The sequence below is a fragment of the Diprion similis genome, chromosome 10, assembly GCF_021155765.1.
Source record: "Diprion similis isolate iyDipSimi1 chromosome 10, iyDipSimi1.1, whole genome shotgun sequence".
Taxonomy (NCBI): domain Eukaryota; kingdom Metazoa; phylum Arthropoda; class Insecta; order Hymenoptera; family Diprionidae; genus Diprion; species Diprion similis.
In genome coordinates, this window is record NC_060114.1 from 21,797,037 (window position 1) to 21,823,917 (window position 26,881).

Genomic DNA, 26,881 nt, shown 5'->3' on the forward strand with positions numbered 1-26,881 from the left:
TCATTGCAACGCAAAAATTTTCAATTTATGCTTGAAGTACTTGCAGCTGCTATACTGTTACAATAAGAATGGCAATTGTGATGAAAACATTCGAGTGCCGACTATTCAACTGATCCTCACTGGTGAAACAAAATGACAATTCATGCACATTTAATACGTACATACATACATATAATATGACGCAAATGAGTTCACAGTGTAGGTTAATTTTTCTTTGAGTTCAGTGTTTCAGTTTGTTCTGATACCGCGTCATCTGGAGTTGATAAGACGCCGCGCGACACGTAGTTGTTAAAAATTGGCTAATCGTATGCTTGCCACAGACGCAAAATCACGGATCCGTGCAGCATACTGACATGCGCGTCACAAGTTTGCTTCGTCGAGCAGTGCAACGACTCTATTTGCACATATGCTGAATATACACGCCCGTCTAACCCCGCGGTAATAAAATAATATCTGTGCATACTGAAAAGTGAATCCTACAGAGTAAAGACAAGAACGTTACAGTGAATTCTGATAATAACGGGCCGTGCGGTCGAACGAACGAATCGAACGCACGCTGGCCGTTGCCACGGGTTTAAATGACCGCGCAAGACGTTTCAAGTAGGTAAACGCGTGCAGACGTGTAAACAAGGATAGAAACAAGCCCCGGTGGAGGCGATCAAGGCGTCTACAACAAAATTCCAAAATATAGGCCGAAATTTGAAGTCACATGGTAAGAACGACGATAGATGAAAAATAGTTTGCGCGTCAGGTTTGAAACGTGGATCATGGAGAAGGAAAACTGGTGATATTTAGGTTCGTGGAATATTTTTGCAGGTTATGTATGTAGGGTCGAAGGTCCTTCTGCTACTCGTTATACCTGTGTAAACTGTTTTTTCAAATCTGTCAACAGGGGAACGAGTTCTGAACGCGATAAAATTTTGACAGTTATAAATTTTCAAATTTCAGGTATTTTTCTAACTGTGAGAGACCAATTTTTTCAGCTGAGATAAGAGCTCCCAAACAGCAAAAAGCCCAAAGTCGTCAAAAAGACGTCTGAAGGATGTCTTATGCGGCTCTTTTTGACGCCCCTAAGGCCCAAAAGACATCTTTTAGGCATGAAGATATCTTGTGGACATAAAGATATCTTTTAGTCGTTGGAAAATGGCGTGTAGGAATGCTTCACACGTCTTTTTGATCACTTCAGGTTTTGTGCTGCCTGGGCTCATTGATATCTATCTTTTGCACAGATAAGTTAATCTAGAGCATTGACTGATTATAAAGCGTCGTTCCGAGTCAAATCTTTCTTTGTTGAATACACCAATTGAGTATTGGCTATAAGCCGTTAGTCCTCTGATTTACGAATAACCTCGATGAACGATAACACTCTTTTTGCTTATCCATAATCTCTGTTGCTTTGACCCTACTTTATAAAAAATTTCAAAATAATGCATGCGGTGCAGGCAATAATCTATACGCATCCGTTGAAGTGCCATTCTCTTCGTTTATGTAGCACTGTAGTTTAACTGATATAGTTATTATAAAGTATATCACAAGGTTTGGAATACAAGTTGCGCTCGAGGGGGTATGAAAACTATGAAATGTATATTTGAAAAACCAAAGTTGTCTTTGAACAGGTTCATTAATACCGTCATTTAATTTGATAAATTTTTAATACTTGATACATTTATTTTTTTTATCGATTGAACTGGTTCCTTGCGGTTACTTTTGCTCGATTTATATATTAATACAAGTAGCTGTGCCCGAGAGAATCACACATATTTACTGACAAAGATTGGTGAACTGATAAAATATGAATGAGCTGCTGATAAATGTTTCCAAGTAACTACCTTTAAATGAAACTATCACCTAATCGAGTATTCACATCCCCTTAAATCATCCACCAAAGTTGGCCTATATCACGTTTTAACCTGGTATTTGTATCTTTGTTTTTATCCAGAAAATGATCATGAAGACCTCTGATAAAGAAACGGTGAGTCCCTAAAAGTGGCAATAATTGGCATGGATGAGTATGCTTCTTCCTGTAAAAAAAATTCAACCATCATATGTACAAAGCTAGTACATCCTAATCGTGCATTTTCACTCAACAAGACTCAAATATTTATTCTTCAAATGTACAGATTACATTTTTGCTAAATGATTTTGTTCTAATAATTTTTTTAACGTATCTAAAAATATTCAGAAAATTTTTTTCTACATCCTTTTAAAACTGTTCTTACATATGTACAATCTGTAGATAATCGGAACCCTGCTATGACACAACTGCATTGTAAAAAATTTTTTCATCTGAGCTACTCGATCAAAAATATACTTCTTTTATCCACTCTCCCTCGTAGAAAATTTCTATACTTTTATTAAGATTATTTGTCACAATCATAAAATTACTTATCGTCTTTTCATCGAACAGTTGCCAAGCATTTCAAGCTCATGAAAATAGTTTTAGCTCTAAATTTAGTCTACTGAGCCCTAGCTTTTGCATTCGACTCAGATTCAGTTGATTCGCTTGCCTGGTGTTGTATTGTCTGTTCGCTGATCAAAAACTGGACACTTGAAGTCTCTGGCGTCTTACTGCTGATCGATATAATAATCCATAACTAAACTACTTAATTACTGTTCTCAGTGTTTTGTAGTAACCTACAAACTCGTTTTAAAGAAAAATGGACGGAGCCGATAACATTGTAACAACTGTTGGGAAGGGAAAGAAGCTGTTACGGTATCGAAAACAACCAGACAAATCACATATCTTCAACATGGTGGGGTCAGGTGGCGAGGAGTCTGTAAATGTCAACATTGCTGACATTGCAATGGAACTCCAACCAGACTCAGAATTTGAACATAGCGACGATGACACCAGGCAATTGATATCTCAAATACCATCGTCAGTGACCAAGGGATTGAGGAACAACAATAACAACAACCACTGCAAAATAAATACCCAGCATCAGCCGGACGATGAGAATGTCTGGTCCATATCTGTTCAAATGTTTATCCCATTTTTACTTGCTGGTTTCGGCATGGTTGCCGCCAGCTTGGTGCTTGACGTCGTTCAGGTAGGTTGAGGAAACCACCCAGCTGGGTTCGAATCGCCTACTGCAAACTCATCGTTGTATATTTTTCAGCACTGGCCTGTTTACACAAAAGTTTCCGAAGTATACATACTAGTGCCCGCTCTACTAGGGCTAAAAGGCAACCTCGAGATGACACTAGCCTCTCGTTTATCAACCCAAGCAAATCTCGGCCACATGGATACCAGGAAACAGCAATATACGCTGATTGCTGGTAACCTTGCATTGATACAATGCCAAGCAATGGTTGTTGGTTTGCTGGCGTCGCTAGCTGCTGTCGTACTGGGATGGATACCTGAGGCACACTTTGACATAAATCATGGACTCCTACTGTGTGCCAGTTCACTACTAACAGCTTCTGTTGCTAGTTTTATTTTGGGTCTTGTTATGGTCGCGGTTATATTATTGTCCACAAAGATGAACATCAATCCAGATAACGTAGCTACACCCATTGCTGCGTCGTTAGGAGACCTGACAACGCTGGCACTCTTGTCTTGGATAGCATCGATGTTGTACAACGCAATTGGTAACTCGTTTATTCATTTCAATACTACGTTTTCTGTTCAAATAATTCACAACCCATTTGGTTAGCTCAAGCTTCTAATTTTGTATATTCGTATTTCCGGGTCACAAGTAAGTCGTTATTTCACTTCAGTGGCCTTGACTACAGCTGCTTAAACCCCAAAAGTAAATAATACTTCTTATTTATCTTATACCCATACACTAGTCGTCTGATGTAATACGAATATCAATTACTAAAACTGCCGTGAATATTTGATGTAATACAATAGTCCGCAACTTTGTCATTCCTAGGTGTCGTACAAATCTTCGATAAAATTTTCATAGCCACAAATGCAATTTAAATTTCGAAACATTGAGAAAAGCTATATTCTACATTCGTACAACTTTTGTTGAGCTGAAATTTTGGAAGTTTGTCATTACTGTAATATTCCACATTTTTCAGAAAATGCACCATGGATAGCACCGCTTATCATAGTCAGTTGCATAGTTGCAACACCTTTTTGGGGATATATTGCAGCATGTAATCCATTTACAAAAGAAGTATTAAATCATGGATGGACACCTGTGATATCAGCAATGTTAATCAGCAGGTACGACAGACGTTATATACATATTTTCTTATACTCGGAGACTTGACGAATGTTTGCTGGTTTACCGTGTCATTAAAAAACAAAATCGATTTTCGTCTTTCAGCATCGGAGGTCTCATATTGGACTTTACGATATCGAGCTATAAGGGCATAGCAGTCTATCAGCTAGTCATTAACGGGGTAGGGGGAAACCTGGTGGCTGTCCAAGCGAGTAGAATTTCAACATCGTTGCACAAAAAGCAAATCACTGAGCACCATGAAATTCCAACCATTTGCATAAGTCCAATCCACGCGTTTCTTGATCCAGGTATGAGAAGTGAAAGAATGAATCGACAAACTCATGCGATAGAGCGTAAGAGTACTGAACTTCTTATTTTCAGGTGGACATGCCAGAACTGCTAGAGTTCTAATAATGATGGTGGTGCCAGGTCACTTGATATTCAGCTATACTATAAGTTATCTCAAAGCTGGACATACGACGCAAACCCCAATATTTATAATCATATATTTATTTGCCGCCCTGCTACAGGTAGCTCTAAATTCTTACCTTTGAGAATAAAGATAAACTTGTAGAAACGCCAAGTTAATCGCAACGTATACGCAATATCGTTAACAGGTAATACTACTGCTGTACATAGCACAATTAATGGTTGTCTGGATGTGGACGCTTGGTATGGATCCGGACAGCTCTGCAATACCGTACTTAACCGCTGCCGGTGATCTGATAGGAACTGCGCTGCTGGGTATCGCTTTTCACATTCTCTATGTCATCGGCGACGGGGATGCCGATGTTGGAGATTGAAAGGTGCGTTTATTTTTTATACGAAGAATAGAGTGATATTAAACTAATTCCTAGAAGGCTTTTCAAAATGACTACACACTCTCTTACCTGCTGACATTTGATAATAACCGATAACGCAGGTACCAGACATGACGAAAGGTTGGCATCGATCATATCATTTGCATACTTTTCATTTGTGTTGAATAATTTTTTTCAATTCTTGGCAAACATGTTACAAATTTAATGAGCAATCATGTTATGACATTGGGAAAGGTACAGGTCAAATTATCTGTGACATATTAAGATATTTTCTGACTTCTTGAGATAAATTGAACACAAAGTGATATGAATATTATCATTATTATTACTCCGAATATTTTTATTGTTGTTATTATTGCATTATAACAATTATAAGAATTTTTTTTCAATTCTTTGACTTACAAATATCTGAAAAATTATGCCAGTATAATATATTAGCCAGATGAATTCGTTTTTAATTATTACAGCTAAGTGTAAGATACATAAATATAAGAAGACATATTTAATATAATATTTTTTATCGCACGATATAAAAAGTAATTGAACCAATTTGTACAATTAGTGATCGGTTAACCTAAGATTATATAGTTAGGTAATTTGGTTAAATATTAAGAGTTTGCTATTGCCATAGAAATTTATCAAAATATTTAGCTATACTTTCCTATTAAATAGTTTCGCCTATATATATTATATATATATTATATTCTAAGATTTTGTTTGTTTGTTTCTCAATTTTATTTAATTAATCTAAGTTTTATCGTGGCAATAACTATCTATGTACCTATGTACAAAATTATTACAATATCGCGAGGTTATGATTTTTTTTATTTTTTTTATGATGTTCGTTTACCGAGTCCTGGATAACTTGTGCCTGTTATTTACTGCTTTATTTTCTCGCCGTTAAATTAATTAGCTTCCGTAAATCTTTAATAATTCGTCCAGAGACGGATCATAAATAAATCGAAGTTCCGCTAATGCATCAACATGTTTCCAATAGATTTTTAACGGTTTCTCAAACGCTCACATCGGTGATTTACGTTACGTGAACACCGTATAGGAATATGTATTAAGTTTGAGTACGGACAATTTTCTATATCAGTAATGTATAACCTATCCAAGAAACCAAAATTTGTCGGTGAAATATTCCTGTATATGCAGTTCTGAATAAAATTTTCTGTAGCTAAATTTGACAATTTTTGAAGGATTGATAACATTTCGTAACCTGAGATTCGAATTTTACATGAAATTACTTTGAGAATTCCGCTCAGTGTGTAGAATTATAAAAAAAATATGTAATCAAATGACTGATTGCGACTAAATTTCTATCTTTCCGGTTGACCCCTGCAACTGTCTGGTTTTAGTACGTTTGATTTTCGAACGTGTGTCTTGTGCTTAGAGCATACAGACGCTCTAAGATCTCGTGAACCGCTACCGATAAAGTTGGAACCAGTCTTACTATCCGGATCCCATTATTTTCACTAGAAACAGTAACTGCTCACCTTATTTTATATACCTATTGTGAACAGACAAAATACGGTCTTCCCGTATCACCGAAGCGTATGTCACAATGCTCAGGAATGAAAAAATTCTGTAGTACTAATCTGTTAGTAGCAGTTGCAGAATGCAACATGGAGCGAACTGCCAATTTTCAGTTCATGTATGAGGCATAGAAACTAAAGAACAAATCCCTGAAATTGTAATTCATATCTCTTTTCGTGGGTAATTACCTAACGACTCATTGTGTTATGAATCGCACTCTATAGGTACATATAGGAGATTTGCGAGCGCAAGTGACGCATGTGCGACAACGATATGTCATGATGAATGCGTGACAGATCACTATCTTCCCCACAGCCATTATTACACACAATCACCAGTCAACTGTTTAATAGAGAAATCGTCTTAAACACACGCCGCTACGCTTGTGTATGCGTATTTGTACAGTTGTAGGTATTACGTTATGCACTATGTCAAATTCATACGGCACATACGAATCACATGACCTGCAACGATCATTTTAGCTCAGCCACTGCAGCACGTTGCCAAATTAATTGTCATCGTTCTCTGTAATGAATTAGTGATTCTTACAAATGAGTCTCATTCTTACCGGTATTTCTTTTTTCCGACTCTCTGTCACGTTTCGAAGATGGCCGTGAAACCATTCGTCCAAGTACTGGAGTGGTAAAATAAGTTTTATCGCCGTAACGTCGCGTTCCGTTTCACAGACAGCGTGCCATAAAGTATCCGTAGTAGTTGATCGGCAGATCTCTTAATAATTCGGTTAACCACACCGCTAATTGATCCCATAATCACTGTAAACCTGTCATGGGCCCGTGTACGTTATACTCGAAAGTAAACAATCAATTTTATAATACACAACATCTGGCCCACTGATGAACACGATAGCAATGATTGAGTCTGGAAGAATGAGGACAACAAACGTGTGTTCAAGAAGCCCTTGCCGCCTTTTCATCGTTGGATAAGAGACGGTCAGCCGTTGGTAATTGTTTGCTTACCACGTCGTTCGTCACGACGCGTTATGTCCACCATCCACCCACACCTCAAGCTCTTGTAGTATCTTAATTCTCATTCGCAAACTTCGGCTGCTTTGTACTCGACCCAAAGTATATACGCAACAAGAACCCTGTGCCAACTTCTTACCCTCCTCTCCCTCCTCCTCAAATCGACAACTTGCTAAGTTTTATTCACCAGTGCTATGTCCAACACCGAACGGTGTGGAGCATACACCACTGTTACGCATTATATTCATATAGCAACGATCAAACGACGAGCGTAACACCAACCGTGAATGAAATAGTTGGATCCGTCAGTAAGGATTAACTCAGTCGTCGCGGGCAACGTTTTGCAGCCTCTTCGTCTCACTCGGTTTTCTCCCTTCTCGCGATTCTACAGAGTATTCCATCGTATTGTTTTTTTTTTTTTTTTTCTTCTTTTCATCTTCTTGCAGCCAAGCTCATAGTGGCACAGGTGTAGAGAGAAAGGAGACATTTTTTCAGTCTGAATGGGGTGAACTGATAATATATATTTAAACAGTACGTGATAACTTTATTTGGTCGATTAGAATTCGTGCCACAAAACTTTAATAAAAAATTAAAATATCTCCGTCAATTGGAAAATATAAATTCTAAATACGAAGAAGAAAAAAGCGGGTAAACGAAACAGGAGAAGAAGAAAAGAAATCTGTTGATCTGTTTAAAATGAGTGGTGAATATTTATAAAATGTTGCCGATTTTCAAGTTCCATTGCCGAATTACTTGATTCACAAATATTAATCAAATGCTCAATCAGAGGAAAAACGTCAAGTTCATTGAGGTGAGGAAGAAATGTCACAGCTGACCTCCAGTGATCTTCGTAAGTAGAAGATTTCGTTTGTAACGTAGTACAGAAAGCGACAACGTACACGTTACAGGTGATCTGTTTGACGGTATTATTCATTTTCTCTTGGGCTACCACTTGAGATGGTCCGCGGACCAAGCACAGATCTTATCTTTACCACCGGGTGGCTTATGGAGCTCGAGGCAAAACGAACTCTTGTCCCGTGAAGTATTTTCAACAGGTCTGGATCGAATATATATTCGGAAGAATATATTAAAAAATGAATAAATTCGTTAGTTACGTTGCTACTGAAGGGTGTCCCAAAATTCGCGCAAGAAGTAATTTTGATATAAAATAAAGGTTTATAATTCACAAATTGTGAATATTTTATTTATTGTTTATTGATTTAGTAATTTTTTTTGAATATTTGTATGTCGCACATTACAGAAAGGTACAAAAACAGTACAATCACCAATTCATACGTCTGGAAATGATCGTAATACCAGCAATAGTTCTTTTGGCAGTTAATATTTTGTATTCCGTGTAGTGTGCAGTTTTTTATTGCAATTTCATTGGCTGGTAAAAAGTAGTTAGCCGATAATATATTATGAGTATATGGGATACAGGCATCATTGGTAGTTAGATTCAGGTCTGTAAGCTTACTTGCATACGTAATACAATTAAAGCGGAAAGTTATCCATCGCAAGCGATTCAGACAGCTTTAAGTAATCATCCGCAGCGGTATTAGGTCTTGGCACATCAATGCAAAGTCGTCGTTGAGGTGCACTCTGGGAGGTTAATGGCTAACTGTTGACCATGAATCTGGTTGCAATGTCAATCAGATAAGTCTATTACGGATTGTACTCTTGGTTCAAATCATCTCCACTGGCATTTAACTGTCATGTCGGTCTGCCAGCTGGAAGCAGTTCCTCTGCGTCCTTCTCAACGACTAGTAGACCTAGTTAAGACATTGACTTGACCTGCACACGTGTGTCGTTAGTTATGAACGAAGACAGGAAGACCAGAGATGAAAATAAATTCAACTAGATCTGATGATGACGAATGATATCCAACTTTTGAAGGCTCTTACTTGGGCTTAGGAAATCCAGCTTTTCTACTGGTTATCAGTATTTGTTTGTATATTCAAAAGAACAACGTAACGCGATATGAACCCACGTAAATACGGTTCGTGACAATTGGTACGACCATGAGATCACGAATGATTTGCATACCTATAAGTAGAATTCGTCGTTGTTACATGTTCGCTCCTAAGCCCATCTTCGCAAACTTGATTTTCCTCCAAGGTCAGAAATCCTTATGCATCGGTTCATCAATACTGCTTTCGCGATTTACGAAACGAAAACTACATTCCAGTTTGTTGGACCGAGGATCGATCACCCACGTACGACCTTAGACTCACTTACCAAAACCTTCATTTAGAACGATTTCATTCTTAAGAGCGATGGGTATAAGAGGTTCAAAAGTAACACTTCCGGTTACAAATTAACCGCTTAACAACTTCTGGCCTAAGCAGTACGAACTCGGCGTCTTTGGAGTTTCAGCTTGACGGAACGTACGTATGTACGTACATTGGTCGAAGCAATTCTCTACTTAACAAACTACGACTTCCTGACAGAATTTTGACTGAACTTACTTCAACTTCACACGAATTACCTTTATTTCAAGACAGAAAAAAGTGTCAATCATTGGGAAGTCGTGACATAATCATGGCTGCTCATCCGACCGAAAGAAAGAATATTATTTAATTACCAACCTCTGAAAGAAACATCTCGAAATCAATGGAGTAGTCGACCTAGGATGAACCATACTTGGCATCATCGAGCTTTTGTCATCTCATCCATTCATATGTAGAAAGATCAGTGAACCGATGCATTCCACGTAAATTGGCTAGTCCTGAATTTGCATACAGTAAAAGCACTCATCTTGCATAAACTACACGTTCTTTGAGCATCAGACTAAATTGAGTAAACCGTTTTGTTCTTGCAATTGAGAGTCGCGTAGATAAATTGCCGAGTGGACTTAACGCGACAATTAGGAGTGTTCGTATTACGTGTCGTTTCGATCTTTTTATTACGCTACAAGAAACAAATCCGGCGATTCAACAATTGCCATGAACGTTTATACTTCCGTCAATTGCGGCAACATTGCCTGTATCCGAGCAACTTCATCCATGTAGAACAAAAAACTCTTCACGTAAGTACTTTTCTTGAAAGGAGTCGCAAAATTATTCAAGTTTGCCTATAGTGCAAACTTTGCACAAATTAAATTTTGGACTGGTCCATTGAGTAACCTGTTTTTTGGTTAATGCTGCCCCAGTAGACAGCATCGAATGCAGAAACTAACAATTAAAGCACAATTGGCGTGGTGGATTAACCGACTGTCTCGCAAAAGGGAAACGTGCAGTAAGGAAAGCAGGAGGCAAATAAGTACAACACCTCGAATCCATTGGAATCAAATACCAAAAGATATTATTAAATCAGCAGCACGCCAAATTGTTATTCTAGATTTTTACGAAGACATCGCGAGTAAATGAACATTTGAATTTGGAATTAGACGTTTATGCTTTTAGAAAACAATGCGATGGAGAAGAAAATGCGTAACAATGAAGGGAAGACCGAGCATATTGTTTTTTCTTGAAAATATTTATTGCAACATAGTATGCAACCGATTTTCTAGAATGACGTGGCATACAATGAAAATCGGGTGGTCGTCGTTCGTTCTCCACTATCTTCATATATAACTCGTATTGTGACGGATCAATAATGTCGCGGCTGCTCCATGGGTGTTTTCTCAGTCTGGGCTAGACTTGCTACAGACGACTCGAACTAAGCATCGTCTTCAGTCGCGATGTAACCTCATGACGCGCTGGCCTGTTCCTGGCCTCCAGAAAATTCCATCCATGCTGGAAACTAAGGACGTCCACTATCACGACCTTATTCGGGAACCGAGCCAATCCGTGCCTTAACCAAAGACTTACAACTGAGTCTCTGGACGAGGAGAAGAATTGGAACAGATTCTCGTAGTTCGGGGATCAGATCAGAACAAGGTATGGAGAGGGTGCAGTGCCCCTGTGCAACAGCCGTCGATATAATCGTAATGAGACATCAGGGGCTTTACGTTAACCTCTCCAGAATGAAAACACATGGCTAGTTGAACAACCAGATTCATACTCTGCTCTGATAACCTCATTTTGTAATAAGAAACGCAAGTGTCAATTGTATGATTGAAGCTGTTTATAAATTTGATCGTCAGTACTCATGCTAGCCTAGTCGACTCTTGACTCACAGTCAATTATTGCTTTTGTATATTTTATATTTTTAGCACCTGCTTAACTATTTATGGTGTTTATTTTATTTATTTTTTTGGTAAGTACGTATCCAAATGTATGTATCAATTCCGAGGGATTGACAGATGTGTTGCCAAAAAAAACCTGTTGATTCGACTGTTGGCTGATTAACTTTAAAATGCAAAAATACAATACACAGTAGACTTTACAGTGTTTTACAAGGTACATTTTTACTTGTGATTTTGTACAGTGATAAACTTCGTGGTACCTTAGAATCGGTTGTCCAATTCTATTAGTCAGCCGGTGATTCATGAAAAAGTTTTTGAGATCACACCGAATTCTCGTACATCCGTATCGAGCAAGGGACATAATCTGCACTGTAATGAATTTGCTAAACTAAGGAAAGATGAATGTTGACAAGTGAGAGAGATCCGCGCAAGATAGGTAAGCACAGAGCTCTCGTTAGATTTACAACTCTTCTCCCTGCCAGGCGCCGCATTGTTAATTACGCAATTCCTTTATTTGTATCTTAAATAACGCCAAGGAGTATGTAGCGAGGTACGAGATCGTGGCTACTGGTATGGAAAGTCTTATCATTGTCGAATAACAATTGCTATATATTGGTAGTATCTACCGGAGTTAGAACCAGTCGTAAGATGATAGAGGGTCAGGTACATTCACTTCCGGTACAGCAGCCGCCAGAAAAACATCCGAATCATTCGCCAACGATATACATCAAGTTCGACAAGTATGACGTTCATAATGATATTTCCATTGTCTCGCCAGTTTTCCCCTTTTACCAAATGCCAAGGGGATACATTCTAGTGAAGTGAAAGTGACTAAAGCTCGAAAACTGTTATATAATTACACGAAGTGTAGAGATAAGTGTATTCACGGGCATGTGGAATTTTCGCGCAATGTTTTGTCATAAAATTTCCATAAGAATTCTCAAATATTCAATAGTGAACCGCGCGATTCGAAACCCAACATCAATTCCTAAATTCACTTATCGTTGAATATGCGGGTAGCTTATTATAAGACTAATAAGTATCGTTTCGTTAAGATTGAAGTTGAAACCTTTGAATGATGCGAACTATAAGAACCGAGCTCACCGATCCGCACACTTTGGCCGAAGTGAATTTATTCGGTTGCAAAGTACTCACGGCACGAATATTTACACTAGTAGACGAACGGAGACGATACAATTTCATGCTGCTCGTTGCTGTCTCCAAACTGATCCGAATTGGTGAAAACTGGACTGCAGCGCAAGCAGGGCAGCCCTGAATTCCTACTCATACGAGGTATCTTTTAATTTTCCAGTGGGCAATGTAAAGAGTCGTTACTACACAACAAAAGACATTCGTACAGGATGACACCGACGGGTGGCCGTTCGCGCACCGCCTCCGAATCAAACCCTGGAGCCGGTGCCTCGTCGGCCTTGTCATCTGCCGAGGAAGGGGCAGAAGTCAGCATGCTTGAAGATGGGGACGGAAATCGTCTTCCCGACATCGTAGTAGAGAGCAAACTTTATGGCGCTGATGCTGACGAGCCCATGGAATCATACTTGGCAATTACAATCCAAGTTTTTATACCGTTTCTGGTCGCCGGACTGGGAATGGTCGGTGCGGGGCTGGTCTTGGATTTGGTTCAAGTACGATAATTTCTAAAGTTAAATTTATCGTATCCTAATGTGAAATTCTGATAAGCAACGCGCGATGCGATGTTGACCGAAGCAGAATCGTGCGACAGCTAACAGACGATGATTCAATTCTTGCAGCATTGGGTGGTGTTCGAGAGAGTAAACGAGCTGATGATCTTGGTACCGGCACTCTTGGGTCTTAAAGGTAACCTTGAGATGACCTTGGCATCGAGACTCTCTACTCAAGCAAACCTCGGACACATGGATACACCGAAACAGCAATCATCCATGATAGTGGGAAACCTTGTCTTGATTCAGGTGATGATGGAAAAATAATAGTATTCCAGACAAAGACAAATAAAGGAGGGATTTCCGACCTACCACACTGTGAAACAATAATGCATGCCTATAACGCTAGAGCTTAATTTTTGAAATGGTAAAATAATAAAAACACTTGCATGTGTGACGCATTTAATGAGGTAGGCAAGTACATAAAGACATTTTTCTCTGCCTGAAGCGACGTCTATGAGAATTATCGCCAGGGACAAACCAGGTGAACATTTCCTTCGCGTAACTTGAAATAAGTATGAACACTTATAAACGAGCGTGTGTCGCTAAAGTTTACGTCGAATTTCGGAATATAATGCGAACCTGCGAGATCCTCAAAGCACATTATCTTGCTTTAATATTTGCTCTTCTGTTCTGACGTATAGCTCTGGCCTTCGTTTTAAAACTGTCTCCGCCTTGTTTGACTACTCGATAATATGATCTCTGATCAAAGAGCTAACCTTGTTTTCGGTTGAATGTTTTTACCTGATTCGAAAAGAAAGAGATATAAAGACGCCGGCATAAAACGTTGTCGTCGAATATTCTTCATCCTATTAAATTATAAAAACTATATTCTGGAGAGAAAAACACAGACGCATAGCTGGCAATGACATATTATGAACTCCAGCGTCACGCTAACGATGTAATCTTTCATCATAATCATTTTCTCCCCGACAGTGCCAAGCAATAGTCGTTGGTTTCTTGGGTTCAGTAGTCGCCATAGTGATGGGGGCATTTAGGAACGGAACCGTATCACTGGACCACGCGTATCTCCTCTGCGCGAGCAGTCTTGTTACAGCGTCGCTCGCGTCGTTCGTCCTTGGTTTGATTACCGCTGGAGTGATTGTTTTTTCACGACATTGTCACATCAATCCCGACAACGTCGCAACGCCAATCGCAGCCAGCTTAGGGGACATCACTTCTTTGGCCCTCCTATCCTGGATTTCAACGATACTCTACGAATCCATTGACAAACAAGACTGGCTCGCGCCTCTAATTATAGCCTGTTACATCCTGGTCACACCACTTTGGGTCTGGATTGCTAAAAAAAATGAACACACCAACGATGTTCTCTACACCGGCTGGACGCCAGTCATGATCGCTATGCTCATCAGCAGGTAAAGAAATATCCGCTTTCATGAGTCCGGATGTATCTGTTAATGGTTTTCTTTGTCAATGCTACACCTCACTACAGTAACGCAGTGCATCTCGATACATTTTGTTTAATGTACAAATGACCTTGAAGTCGCTTGTAAGGTGTGAAAAGTCCCATATAATAACGATTAATTACTGTGAATTCAGCTGTGGGGGACTAATTCTGGAGTTCATGGTGTCCCGTTTCGAAAACCTGACGGTTTTCCAGCCAGTAATAAACGGAGTTGGTGGTAACCTGGTCGCGGTACAGGCGAGCCGAATATCCACGGCCCTCCACAAGCAGGCTGACCTCGGAACTTTGCTGATACCGCCGGGTCTCGCTCATCCGGTAATCTTCATCACGCCGATAGCAAACTTTTTTGGAAAAGGTTCGACGTTAGTTTAGTTTCACCTCTACCTTCCTTGATCCGCACACCTAATCACACCGGGCAACCTTTTCGCTTTCAGGTATGCATGCCAGGACTACTAGAGTCCTGATGGCGATGGTGATACCGGGGCATGTGATCTTCATATACCTTATAAACTACATGAAGGATGGCAACGCATCCCTGACACCGCTCTTCGTATTCGTGTACCTTTGCGCGGCTCTTCTTCAAGTAGCGGCTCTCCTTTACATTGCGTACATAATGATCCACTGGATGTGGAAGCGAAAAATCGACCCTGACAATTCTGCTATTCCGTACCTCACCGCGATGGGTGATCTTCTCGGAATCAGCCTGCTGGCAATAGCATTTCAATTCCTCTACCTCGTCGGGGATCAGGACTCTGACCTCCCCCTTTCACCTTAATCGTAAGAGTATGTTGGTAAATAATCTCCCAGATTTACTTCTCTCCACGCATAATACCAATCCCAGAAATGGTCACTTGTTGATGTTGGTTCGGTATGTCGTTGGATAAATCCTTTAATACCTCAAACCCCAGACGATCAAATTAAAGGTTCTTTTATCGGGTAACGGCAAACTATTGAAAAAGCAACAGAAATTGCAATTGGCATTTGATGGATAGTTTTCGTTTTCACTCGTGGTCTTGACACTTGCTGCTGGAGGTGAAATAATTTCCATTCTTTGATATTATTCTTCTGTGTTACAGGCACCCCGCAGCTCCGCCAAGGATTTTTTATTTATTCGAAGAATGAGCTGAAACTTCTATTCGTAAACGATATTTATACGTCAGTGTGCGTATGGTGGTATATCGAATTATACAATATACTCATGGAAAAACTTCGAAAGCCAATTTGAAAACCTACAACACATAACAGTATAAGTAATTATCAAATGGATGTAAGAGAAGAATATATTTTTCAGTAGTTTTACGTGTATATAGTAAAGTATGTATTGTTGAAAGGTCAAGAGGCTCAGAATCAACGAACGTAATTCTCGAAGGCCAAAATTATTCTAGCGGAAAAAGTCTTGAATGCCAGCAAAACCAAAATATATAAATATTGCAGATAACTGAACATAACGAAAATGACTATATTCGCAGGTACGAGTATAGCGAGAAAAACTTATTTAATAGTAATTATTGTGGTTACAACTTTTACTCGGCTACAGTGAATATAGCGGATTGCAACCTAGCATGCACAAAATTCAGCGAAGTTTTATTTACTTGGGGAAAATAAATAAATGAATAAATAAATAAATAACCAAAAATCGATGGAAAATTGCCAAAAAATTACACTGGCTAAATTAATAAAAAGCTCTGAATGAAATAACAACTTTTCTTCAATCTGTATCATACTCTATTACTAATTATTAGTTATTAATCCTGGTAATGCTGCGAACTGATTAGTGTTGCGTTGTTTTTTTATGTCAAAATAAAATTTCCCTTTTTTTATAAGTTTACCTGTGCAAATAAGAATTGTACGTACACACAATACGTGGTGTGCACGATTAGGAAGAAGTAATAAAAAAATAACGAGCTTTCGAATCAAAATTAAAATTGCCCAGGATTCTGTATCCCTTGAGGCGCCGTCCAGATAAAGAACAATAACCAGCAAAAAAAGAGACCCAGGCTCAACAATCTGATGATTTATCTAATTTGTAATAAAAAAAAATGAAGCTTAACTGTTACAAACTTGGCAAATATGTCCTTTAGATGCCTCTACAGGATTAGTTACTTTTTTTTCATCAGATTCTAACAATCGTTATTGCCGCTTGAGATGGGTACCATGGTGATCTTCCCAAGTCAACTACTAGCGGAGCCTCATGTTAAAACCGTGGATTGACCACTAAATCATAAGAATACTGCAATGGAACGCAAACGACCCATCACGACAGGTTGCCACGAGGGAGACATTCGGGGGTGTTCTTACAGGATGTCTACAGAACCTTGAAAACCTAGAACAAGCCTTGAATTTTTTTTGAGCCTTGAAAGCGTGGAATTTCAATCCTGGTCTCGAATTTTTTCCGTTGTGTTATTTTTTAATAATATTTAGATTCTTAACTCGATTACAGATCTGTAAGTCTGAAAAATCAGTAGAGAAAAAAAAGGAGGTATAAAACGTGAAAATAATGCATTGTACGGTAAAGAAGATTCTGACTCTGTTGTACCTTTTGTACAATATTTTTCTGTTTTACCTGTAAGGCATCCGTTTGACATGGTGTTTTCGCGTTGCCACACACAGTAAATAATATTAGCAATACAAGCATATCAGTTTTGAAAAACTGAATTGTATTTGATTCTAATATGCCGTGAAAGTATAAATTAGGGAAATGAAACTATATTATTTAAGGATTCTATCAAGCTGCGTTATGTGATACGACTATAAATACTTGAAACGCCAAAAAAAAATAATTCAGAAATAAAAATTGGAATTCTTCAATTTCTTGGATATTATGAGTGATCAGGAATATTGATAATAAAAAGTTACCTGGAAAATCTAGAAAAAGCCTTGAATTTTGAAATACAAACTCTGTAGTCACCCTGTTCCATCTTTCTCTCATACCGTCAGATGTTAAAGTATTATGAATAAATCAGTGAGCAGCACGTAGCCAGAAACACATAAAATCAAGATAACGATAATGGGTCTTGAGGCAAACTGTAGATATCGTTATGCGATTACAGATTGGTGAGTAAAGAAAAGGACAGAGCATCCTCTTTGGTCTCTCCCTCGTGATTATCTCCACTTTCAATATTTACGTTTGGTGTGCGTCCATTATTCCTACACGTCAAGAAATTCCTACACGTCTTTTAGAAAAACTAGCTCTGATTCCACGTCGCTGGTACATTCGTGTGTTAACAGATCCTGAGACTTTGTAGAATTTCAATGTAGGGGTGAATCCAGTGGGTATTGGGATCATGCATGGCGTCGCTATTATTGAGGGACGTTGTTTCAAAACAGTAAATGACCGTGGTTAGACCATATTACGCATGCGTGATTATTGCCATCGCTGTCGCACACACTGTTGCACAGATCATCCCTCGGTTGCAGCAATCCTACCGGCATTAAACTGAACAACGGAATCTGGCTTCGTTACAAAAGCCAACTCAGATAAAAGTCATCTATGGCACCCGACTATCAGAGATGCAGGACGTGTGTATACACGATCATTTTCGGCAGGCAGCAGCATCTCACCTCTGATTTCTGTGATCACTGCAGACACGGTGTAAGAAAGAAGGTGACGCCACAGTGCCTAAACTGTGAAGCAATGCTTACTTGCAAGGTTCACTGATTGTGAGCTCCGTGAAAAGTGCTCGTTTTCATAGAAGACACGATTGTCGTGTGCAAGCGAGGTGTTTCGCACAGGTACCAAATGAATGCGTGCAATAGTGCAAGTAAGTTGCTTCCATTAATCAATCCATTGCTAGATTCTCTCGGCAATGCGATGACCAATCAAAGGCGAAGATAACGAAGAAGAAGAAGAAGGCTGTGAAATCACCTTCCTTACGTCGCGGTCCCAGCACGTTGAAGGTGGGTTGTTATTTGGGTTGTCTGCTTGGGTAGAATGGTATAAGTTATACCGTATAACAATAGAATTATATATTTATCATATGCAAAATCTCATTCCACCGTTTTTTAATTGAAGTATTGAATACTTCATTGCGAGAATTAACATTAGATTCGGTGTGGCGCAGCTTTTCTGATAATTAAGAATTCTTTGTATTAGTTGGCATTGGCTATAACTATAGACGTAATAGATTGGCTATTTTTGTACTAGCAGATAACTACAAATAGCATACATTTTCCAACAGAAACAGGTTCATGTACTTGACTGTCTTGATAAGCTATCGGATAAAAGACCGTAAAGAAACAAAAATTATTTTTTCTTAGGTACATACGTACAGATTTTTTGGATAAAAGGATGAACAAATTAAGAACACATAAAAACGGAAACAACTCATAATATTGATCTGAATATATTTTCATTAAAACATAAATGTTGGATCAATGAGATAACAGTTACAAAATAATACAATTCAAAGCTGCAGTTTATACATTCCAAATTACTTTAGGGTATACATAGCTGTCAAGGTAATTATTGTGTAAACGATTGTAAATAATTTTCAATTCGTGTCTATAAATAAATAATTTACTATTACGTATTATATATCTTATATTTTTTTTTTTTTGTCTTATCTTTTTTATGAAATCCGTGGGAGCCAAGTTTACTTTGGAACGCGTGATTAACTTTATGTGTTTTCTCTCACCCGAAGTTTTAAAAATCATATTTATTTCACAATCAATTCAGTAACACGATTGAATCATTCGTGTTTCTCTTGTACAGAATTCTAAAGTTTCACCCAAATTATATCAGCTTTCAATCGTTCGTCACATCAAAATCGATAAAAAATTGCAAACGATTCGAATAAAATTCGCCTTTGCCGAATCCCGTTTAAACATTCACAATCACCTTCATTACGTGAAAGTAAAATTACATTCACGACATTAGATGACTGTCATCAGTATTCATCTATCAAATATCTGGAAAATATACCCAAAATAAATTTCACTTCCCAGATTCTGCTCAACTCTTTCTTGTGTGCTTCAAACCATCCCCGAGTTATAATGAGAAACAATATTTGTTCATACATTAAATTACAGTAGATCTATAACCTATGTGACTGAAGTTCTTTTTTGCACTCCGCGGTTTTCTTTCTTGCATTTTACCTCATATTTTTATTACGTAAATAAAGTTAAAGGTATGTACAAATACAATTCAATACGAAATACTTCGTGTAATATATTTACGTATGATGGCTTTATGGCAATTGATTTGTTTGGATAATTCAACAAGTGCGTATGTAGATATATACAAAATGAATTTAACTGAGGATACATATTACTTTACGCTCAATCAAATGACTGCGGTGAATATGATGGGCATTTAAAGTTAACATGTTTCATTCATTCTCGAACCAATTCTGTTAACTGATAATGAATTATTAAAATCATATTGTGACCGGCAAATATCTAAAGTCTGCCAACAATCTGCTTTACGATAAAACGAAATTCAATTCATTTGAATCTTGTGCTTGATTTGAGATATATATTTCGCCCATCTGTCGATGGTGTTTCTTCACGGTTTAAAATCAATATACTTCTTAAGCTTATCACTTTCGATGATGCGTATACCAAATTAACGATTTTGTTCCTGCGGTCTATTAGTCGACCGTCATCATCGATGATAAAATTTTGTCATCCTTGAGTCAAGGCTCCAGGGGTGTGGCGATCTCACATCGTTCGCCTCAATGGTTTCTCTCCAGCAATATTAGACACATACACTTCAATAGTCGCCGTATTCGTGTCCGACGGACTGCAGCATCTTGAAGGCACCAGCCAGCAACAATGATCCGGAAAGATCACCGAGCGATGTCAAGTACGGAATTGCAGAATTGTCCGGGTCAATTTTGTATCGCCACATTGCGTGGATGATTATGTGAGCGGTGTAGAGCAAGAGCATTAACTAAAACGGAACAGAAAAACTCATTCGACCATCTTCTCAGTACCGAATACTAGGAATATCAAAAATTATTATGTCGTCCTGGCTTCGTGCATGAAATACCAACGCAGAATCAAGCATGTGTGGTCGTATATGTACACGTGATTTACTGGACCCAAAGTTCTTATTATCGTTATAGGTTAGTACTGATAGGGATTTGTACTTTCCTGCTACGCCTACTGGTGGCGCTGACAAGCGTGTACGAATAGAGAATTACATGATATTGATAGTGTGCATACATAGGCGTTGCACGAAGCGAATACCGCCGAAACAAATGGAACTTACCTGCACTAACGCGGCAGCCAAGTAGGATAATATGAAATAGATATGCAGCGTTGAGTAACCCCACTGAATGTAGTCTGCAGCGAAGATGAAGACCAGTTGACCAGGTAATGACATACCCATCAGAATTCGTGCTGTTTTGGCGTAGGGTACTGAAAGAATCAGAGATCATGAGTATCATGTGTTTTCTAACGGGCTGAATGAACTGATCTGCAAATATCCCATATTTTTAGTATACTACCAACCTCCTTTGAAGAGCGCTGCCCATGGAGAAACGAAAATCTTTGCATGGGGTGGTAAAATTCCCATGATAGAAGTTTGGTGCAACAGCGTTGAGATTCTGGATGCCTGCACCGAAACTAGATTGCCTCCAATTCCGTTTATTATTGGTTGAAATATGACGAAACCGTCGAAAACGTCAACCGCTTGGTCAAGGACTAATCCGCCAAGCCTGCAATGACAAAATGTCGATTCGAATGATCCTGGCACTGAGGTAGTGAGTAAGTGAGTAAGCAACTATGGATCCTTCAAATTCGGCAGACTCACCCGCTAATGAACAACGCTGATAAAACCGGCGTCCACCCCGTTTTCAGAACGCTTCTGGTGTACTTGTTTTTCAGAACTATGCAGATCCATAGAGGTAACAGGCAAATATAACCTCCCAGGATGAGGTAGAGGATCCATATCTGATTATCTAGTCTTGTGAAGAGTGCGGATGCAATAGCCGCCAAAACGCTGATGGACACGACATCACCAATGGATGCAGCGAGCGGTGTAGCAAGATTGTCAGGGTTCATTTTACACCGATGCGATACCATAATTACAACGATCATCACGAAATCTGAAAGCATACGTGATATCTGTACGTGATTCCGAGAAAGGTCGGATTATCAATATCGCAATTATCGCAACATCATTCTCGGAGTGATTCTCATCTCGGGTTTGATATTTTTTGTTTTAATGATTAATGCAAGGTGTACGTATGTTCGTGCATATATGAACGTGTGTGACTGCGAGATACCAGTTAAGAAAACGTTGTTTCAACTGTAAATCGACGCAGATATTGTCCAATGCCGGTTTCACTGGACAACAAGCAATTGATATCGTACAAAGTGCTGTGAAAATGAAACTTTGTAACGGACGATCAACTGACAACAAGTAAACGATAGGTAATCATATTCATCGCCAGTGCGTCAACGTTGTCAAAACAATTGGCGAACAAACAGGTATCCAATAAATTAATTTTAATCTAGATGTTGCACTCACCTAAGACGAAGCATGAGCTGGTTGCAGTACAAATGCTGGAAGTGGTCAACAGAAGAGCATGGTTCCAAATGAACTGTCCCTGCATTACCGCCCCCACTGAGAGGGCGAAAATAGAGACGAGAAAAGCTGCTACCGAAGCTTGAATTTGAACCAGAACCACGTTGCCGATTATCATTTTCATGATCTCTCGGAAGCTTGTCATGTTGCCGATATTCGCCTGTGTGCTCAATCGTGAGGCTAAACACATGTCGAGGTTTCCTTTGAGGCCCAGTAGCGCTGGTACAAGGATGAAGAGCTCGCTGATGGCCACGAACACCGGCCAATTCTTGAAAATATCATTCAAATTATTGGTTTAAGATACCTACAGCTGCCTGATTGTGAGTTGAATGAATTTGACGACGTACACCATTACGGCATTATCCTTAGACTTTGAAAATTTATAACGCAAGGTGAGAGAAATTTTTCCAACACAGTTGGCGGTAGTTATGAAATTCGATACAAGATAAGATTGGCGAGAGGGCGATATTGGTGAAAGGATTTTACGATTCATTCAAACGCTACGCTCACTCGATGCTACAAAACGATTTAATGATCGGCAGCGGTGACCACTAAACTCGACGGCAATAAAATCAAAGTGATTCCGGATATAATATTACTTTTATACGTATATATACATATGGGGTACGGACGAAGGCTTAGCGAGGTGAATGTCAGAGCAGAATCTATATACGACTATAATACTGATTCACGATAGTTATTACTTTTGTTCCTGTATATCGGGAAATGTGATGTGGGGACATCTCGTAAGAAATGGGGCGTTAAAACAGTCAGGGCCCACTTGACTTTGCCACGAAGTAGTCCATTAATCCAATACAAAATGGCGGATTTCTATCCTCCGCTTTTATTGTGTCATGAAACAACTTTTATTCACCTCTATCGGTCTCCCGCTGCCCCGTCAGACTCGCTAAGCTGCCAGAATCGAGAAACTCTAGTCCGATTGTCAAGTGACATGCAGAAGGACTTGGAAAACACGCCGTGCGAGACAAGTGCATTAAAGGAATGTTCACATTGAGAAATCCCCACCTGGACATTAGATAGAACTATTCCAGCCCCGATGGTGCCAATTCCAGCGATGAAAAACGGCACGGAAATCTGTAGCGTTGTCGTGTACCATTTTTCAGCCTTGACAATTTTCCGCTTATCTCCAGAGCCTGGCGACCCGCCGGGAAAGTCGGGATCTGGGTCTGAGTTCGTGATCGAGGTGATCGTGACGATGGAACTGCTGCTGGACAGCGATCCGCCTCCTGGACTCGCAGGTGCCAGACCATTCTTTTCGGAATAAGCTCCAAAGGGGACCTTCAGTGAGGCTGCAAGAGTCAAGATTTTCAACTATTAATATCCACGTGTGACACGCTTCTGAATTTCGTGACAAAAGCTTGCGAGACTGACCTGCTATTTTTTTAGCCGTGACTTCGTCAGCGTTAAGGTTTGAGATTTCGATGGAGTCGTTTTTTGACAATTTACCGACGTCGAGGGTGAGATCATCTTTCTTGTCACCGTCGGTAAACGAGTAATCGTTCTTTATCTTCTCATGGTCCTGCGGTGCTGGGTCGGGATGAGCGTCAGCCGGGCTCTTGTTCGATTTCCGGTTTTGACTGGCCAAATCCGTAATGCTCAACAGTTTTGGTCTGTCCTCCGGATCCGGGAAAGCAACCATACCTTATACAGAAAGAGGAATTATTATCAAATCGCGAACGCGTTAAATGAACAAAATGTGATCACTCGTAAGTAGTCGTGGAAGCGAAATGTGCATTTCTGTGAAATAACATCAGACCGTCGATTCCATGACCTTCGAATCAAACAGATCCGTACGCACGAGTTTTTACAGTCGCGTTTGTTATGCTCGGCCGGGGAACGTTCCGTTAAACAACGGAGGGCAATTACGTTTAAGAAGTGTATAACTTTTAAAAGAAACTAGCGTCACACGTCGCGGGTCTTAGTGAATGGTCGAAGTTTCGTAGCTCCAGAATGAATTCCCATTCGATTCATTCATGCCGATGCGTACATCACGTTCAATCTTTACAAACAAACATTGTACTCAGCGTATGACGTAGCTTATATTTTTCTCAATTTCCAACCTTTTTGTTCGTTGCCCAAGAATTGATTGACGTGTCTAGCAAAGAATGGGATTGGATCAAGTATCTCCTTCGGGCTATAGTTCAACTGTTATTCTATCGATTTGCTATTTTTCTCAGCCGATCAAAGCGATCATTGTCGCTTCGATCGTCTATGACCCATGTTTCTTAAAATTCTGCGAACGTTTTTATTTACTGGAAAATGTTTTATATATACACATGTGTTATTTATACAGCTGTAATATAATTTCAAGAAACAGACTACCTATCACGAAGAAAGCCCGTATTTTGTGAAATGTTCACTGTTGACATTTAAAGCAATGAAGATGACCGCTGGAATAATAATTACTAAAAAAATTAAGGAGAACTCACCGGAATGTGTATTGCAGCGAGTCGTGTGTAGAGTATTTTATACCAATTGACCAAAACCGCTGCGGATTTTTTTTTGAGATTCCAGACGCCGCCAAGCCGTAAAAGTTCTGCCACCACAATCTGTTTCGGAACGAACGATCTCGTTATTTTTCACTGTCAAGTTACCGCGATAGGATCACCCCAAAAAATTGACAGGGAGTGAGTCCCGGAAGTGTGTTTTATTCGGTGCTGGAGTTACATCAACGAATGTTATTTAAACTTGTGAACTACCAAAATTGTAGCAGGATTTAGTGCAACTAACATGCCGCTCGTTAGAAATAACGTCGCACGTGTAAATCCAGCAGATTATTTTTTCATTGAGAATATAATCTGATCTAACAGGAGTATCCCTTTCTCTCTCTCTCTCTGTCTCTGTCTCTGGTAGGAGTTTTACGGCAGCTAATAAAATTGTTCCCTTCGATCTTTGCCTCGCGATTTTACGATATTTTTTTAAGATCAGGTTCCCGCTAGTTCCGCGTCTCAAATCTTCAGAGGCAAATTTTTCAGAGAGAATATTTCTCGAGAGTTAATATTTAGTCTCTGCTGTTATTTGCCAAGCACATTGAAGAGAATTCGGAGCAACGAAGTTCAACCTGCTGCACCGTTTGTTATGTCAACTTTCATACAACACTCAATTTGTCATGCATGTGATTTCGAAATAGAAGACATGTCATGGCTATCGAGCATCGTAAAACCTGCATACGCATACGTATAATCAGAAGATACAAGTACGAAGAACAGACAAAATTTTTCTAACGTTTCGTACGCATCCGCGTGCCCAGAATTATGTACTTACGGTGAGAATCCGTTGGAAAAAGTTAGAGCCAGCGTGTTCTATTGATTCGAAGACGAAATCTTTTTTCCCCCGTCACTTTTCCCAGGCTACCGACGGTATTTCAGTGACTCGATAATGATAAACTACTTTGAAAATATCGATCCACAATTTTCAAAAAAAAAAAAAAAAAATCGTAAATTGTCAATCAGTGATCTCGGGATGAATTATTTCTGTCAACCGTTAATCTGTGTTGGAAGCCGCAAAAAATGAAAACAAAAATACCGATGCAGAAAACGTTGGCGAAGGAGAAAACCAAGCAATCAAATAGACGAAAAAATCTGGCAATAGACAACCGTCCGACACTTTCAACTGGTTTGAGATACTTTTAAGCAGCACCGTTTCTCCAACGCCGACCGACCACCGCGAGCGACAACGTTTCACTGATAACTCGTTGCAAAGTTCTGCCTGTCGACGACGGCCTGACTGCACCACCTCACAATTAAAGATGTTTCATCGGCTCTGTATAAATCCTTAAGTACAATCCGCTCCGTGCACGTGAACGTAACGCCAAGAGTTCCCCGAGTTTCACTCCACCTCTCTTCAATATCGTCAACCTCGCGTTGAATATTCAGTTTAATGCCTAGGTGGGATAAATAAATTCCAGTCCTAATAAACATCAAATGTTGCATGACGAATTCCTAAACCGGTTTTACAGAAATTTTTAATTATTAGCAAAACCACCGATCTTTTCGCATCGTCAATTAAACGGGTGAAACAGAGCAAAAAACGGTCTCGTCAGCTCTTTTTCAAAGTTTCACATGTTCTTCGGGATGGTACGCGTTTTGTTGGAAAACGAGCACCGTATCTTGTCTGGTGCCTCGTAATGAGCTACGACATTAAGCTATTATAACGCTTGATAACACTTTTTTTCGTTGAGGCGACGAATTCTCTTTATCCGCCTACCTTTATTTTACTTGTTTGCCGTGTCGTCGACTTTTTTGTCGCAACTTTCGTCGTCTGTTCATCGAAATCGAGTTACCAATATTTGTGTCTAATTTGATGAATTTGACGGTATAAAAAAAGTAAAAAACAAAACTGATAATCGGAAAGTGAAGCAATAAATAAAACAATAAATTATTCAAATTATTACTAACATAATGGTATACAGTGGAAATACACGTTGTTGAAAATGGAAGATTTTCGTTCTTAATATGATTTTAAATCAAAATATCAGTATGTAATTATAAGACGAGAGAATCAGCGTATCCAACTGATTCGTATCAGTTCCTGAGAATTCGAGTTTGACGTTTCAA

The 26,881-nt window shown here is 39.2% G+C and overlaps 3 protein-coding genes across 8 annotated transcripts; 2 read left to right on the plus strand and 1 right to left on the minus strand.

The window, feature by feature from the left end:
* Positions 1–312: 312 nt before the first annotated feature.
* Positions 313–5,698, plus strand: LOC124411147 (solute carrier family 41 member 1-like). 3 transcript variants are annotated; one of them, XM_046890076.1, is made up of 8 exons: positions 313–795; positions 1,940–1,972; positions 2,621–3,050; positions 3,120–3,591; positions 4,030–4,177; positions 4,281–4,483; positions 4,557–4,705; positions 4,793–5,698. In XM_046890076.1, the coding sequence occupies exons 3-8, from the start codon at positions 2,658–2,660 to the stop codon at positions 4,976–4,978; spliced, it is 1,551 nt and encodes a 516-aa protein (XP_046746032.1). In that variant the 5' UTR covers positions 313–795; positions 1,940–1,972; positions 2,621–2,657; the 3' UTR covers positions 4,979–5,698. The 3 variants fall into 3 exon arrangements, with proteins under 3 accessions (XP_046746032.1, XP_046746033.1, XP_046746034.1); XM_046890077.1 differs by having other exon boundaries at positions 313–712; XM_046890078.1 differs by lacking the exon at positions 313–795 and adding an exon at positions 1,286–1,536.
* Positions 5,699–7,712: 2,014 nt separating this feature from the next.
* LOC124411146 (solute carrier family 41 member 1-like) lies at positions 7,713–15,996 on the plus strand. 4 transcript variants are annotated; one of them, XM_046890073.1, is made up of 6 exons: positions 7,713–8,368; positions 12,960–13,290; positions 13,417–13,596; positions 14,284–14,723; positions 14,908–15,128; positions 15,208–15,996. In XM_046890073.1, the coding sequence occupies exons 2-6, from the start codon at positions 13,009–13,011 to the stop codon at positions 15,546–15,548; spliced, it is 1,464 nt and encodes a 487-aa protein (XP_046746029.1). In that variant the 5' UTR covers positions 7,713–8,368; positions 12,960–13,008; the 3' UTR covers positions 15,549–15,996. The 4 variants fall into 4 exon arrangements, with proteins under 4 accessions (XP_046746029.1, XP_046746031.1, XP_046746030.1 ...); XM_046890075.1 differs by lacking the exon at positions 7,713–8,368 and adding an exon at positions 11,176–11,446; XM_046890074.1 differs by lacking the exon at positions 7,713–8,368 and adding an exon at positions 11,176–11,402 and having other exon boundaries at positions 12,958–13,290.
* Positions 15,997–19,729: 3,733 nt separating this feature from the next.
* Positions 19,730–25,757, minus strand: LOC124411144 (solute carrier family 41 member 1-like). The gene is made up of 9 exons (XM_046890068.1): positions 25,590–25,757; positions 24,755–24,874; positions 23,697–23,966; positions 23,331–23,614; positions 22,248–22,572; positions 21,528–21,822; positions 21,227–21,432; positions 20,985–21,133; positions 19,730–20,663 (listed from the first exon to the last, which is right to left on the minus strand). Exons 3-9 carry the CDS (start codon positions 23,962–23,964, stop codon positions 20,484–20,486), a joined length of 1,707 nt encoding a protein of 568 aa, XP_046746024.1. The 5' UTR covers positions 23,965–23,966; positions 24,755–24,874; positions 25,590–25,757; the 3' UTR covers positions 19,730–20,483.
* Between the last annotated feature and the right edge of the window lie 1,124 nt (positions 25,758–26,881).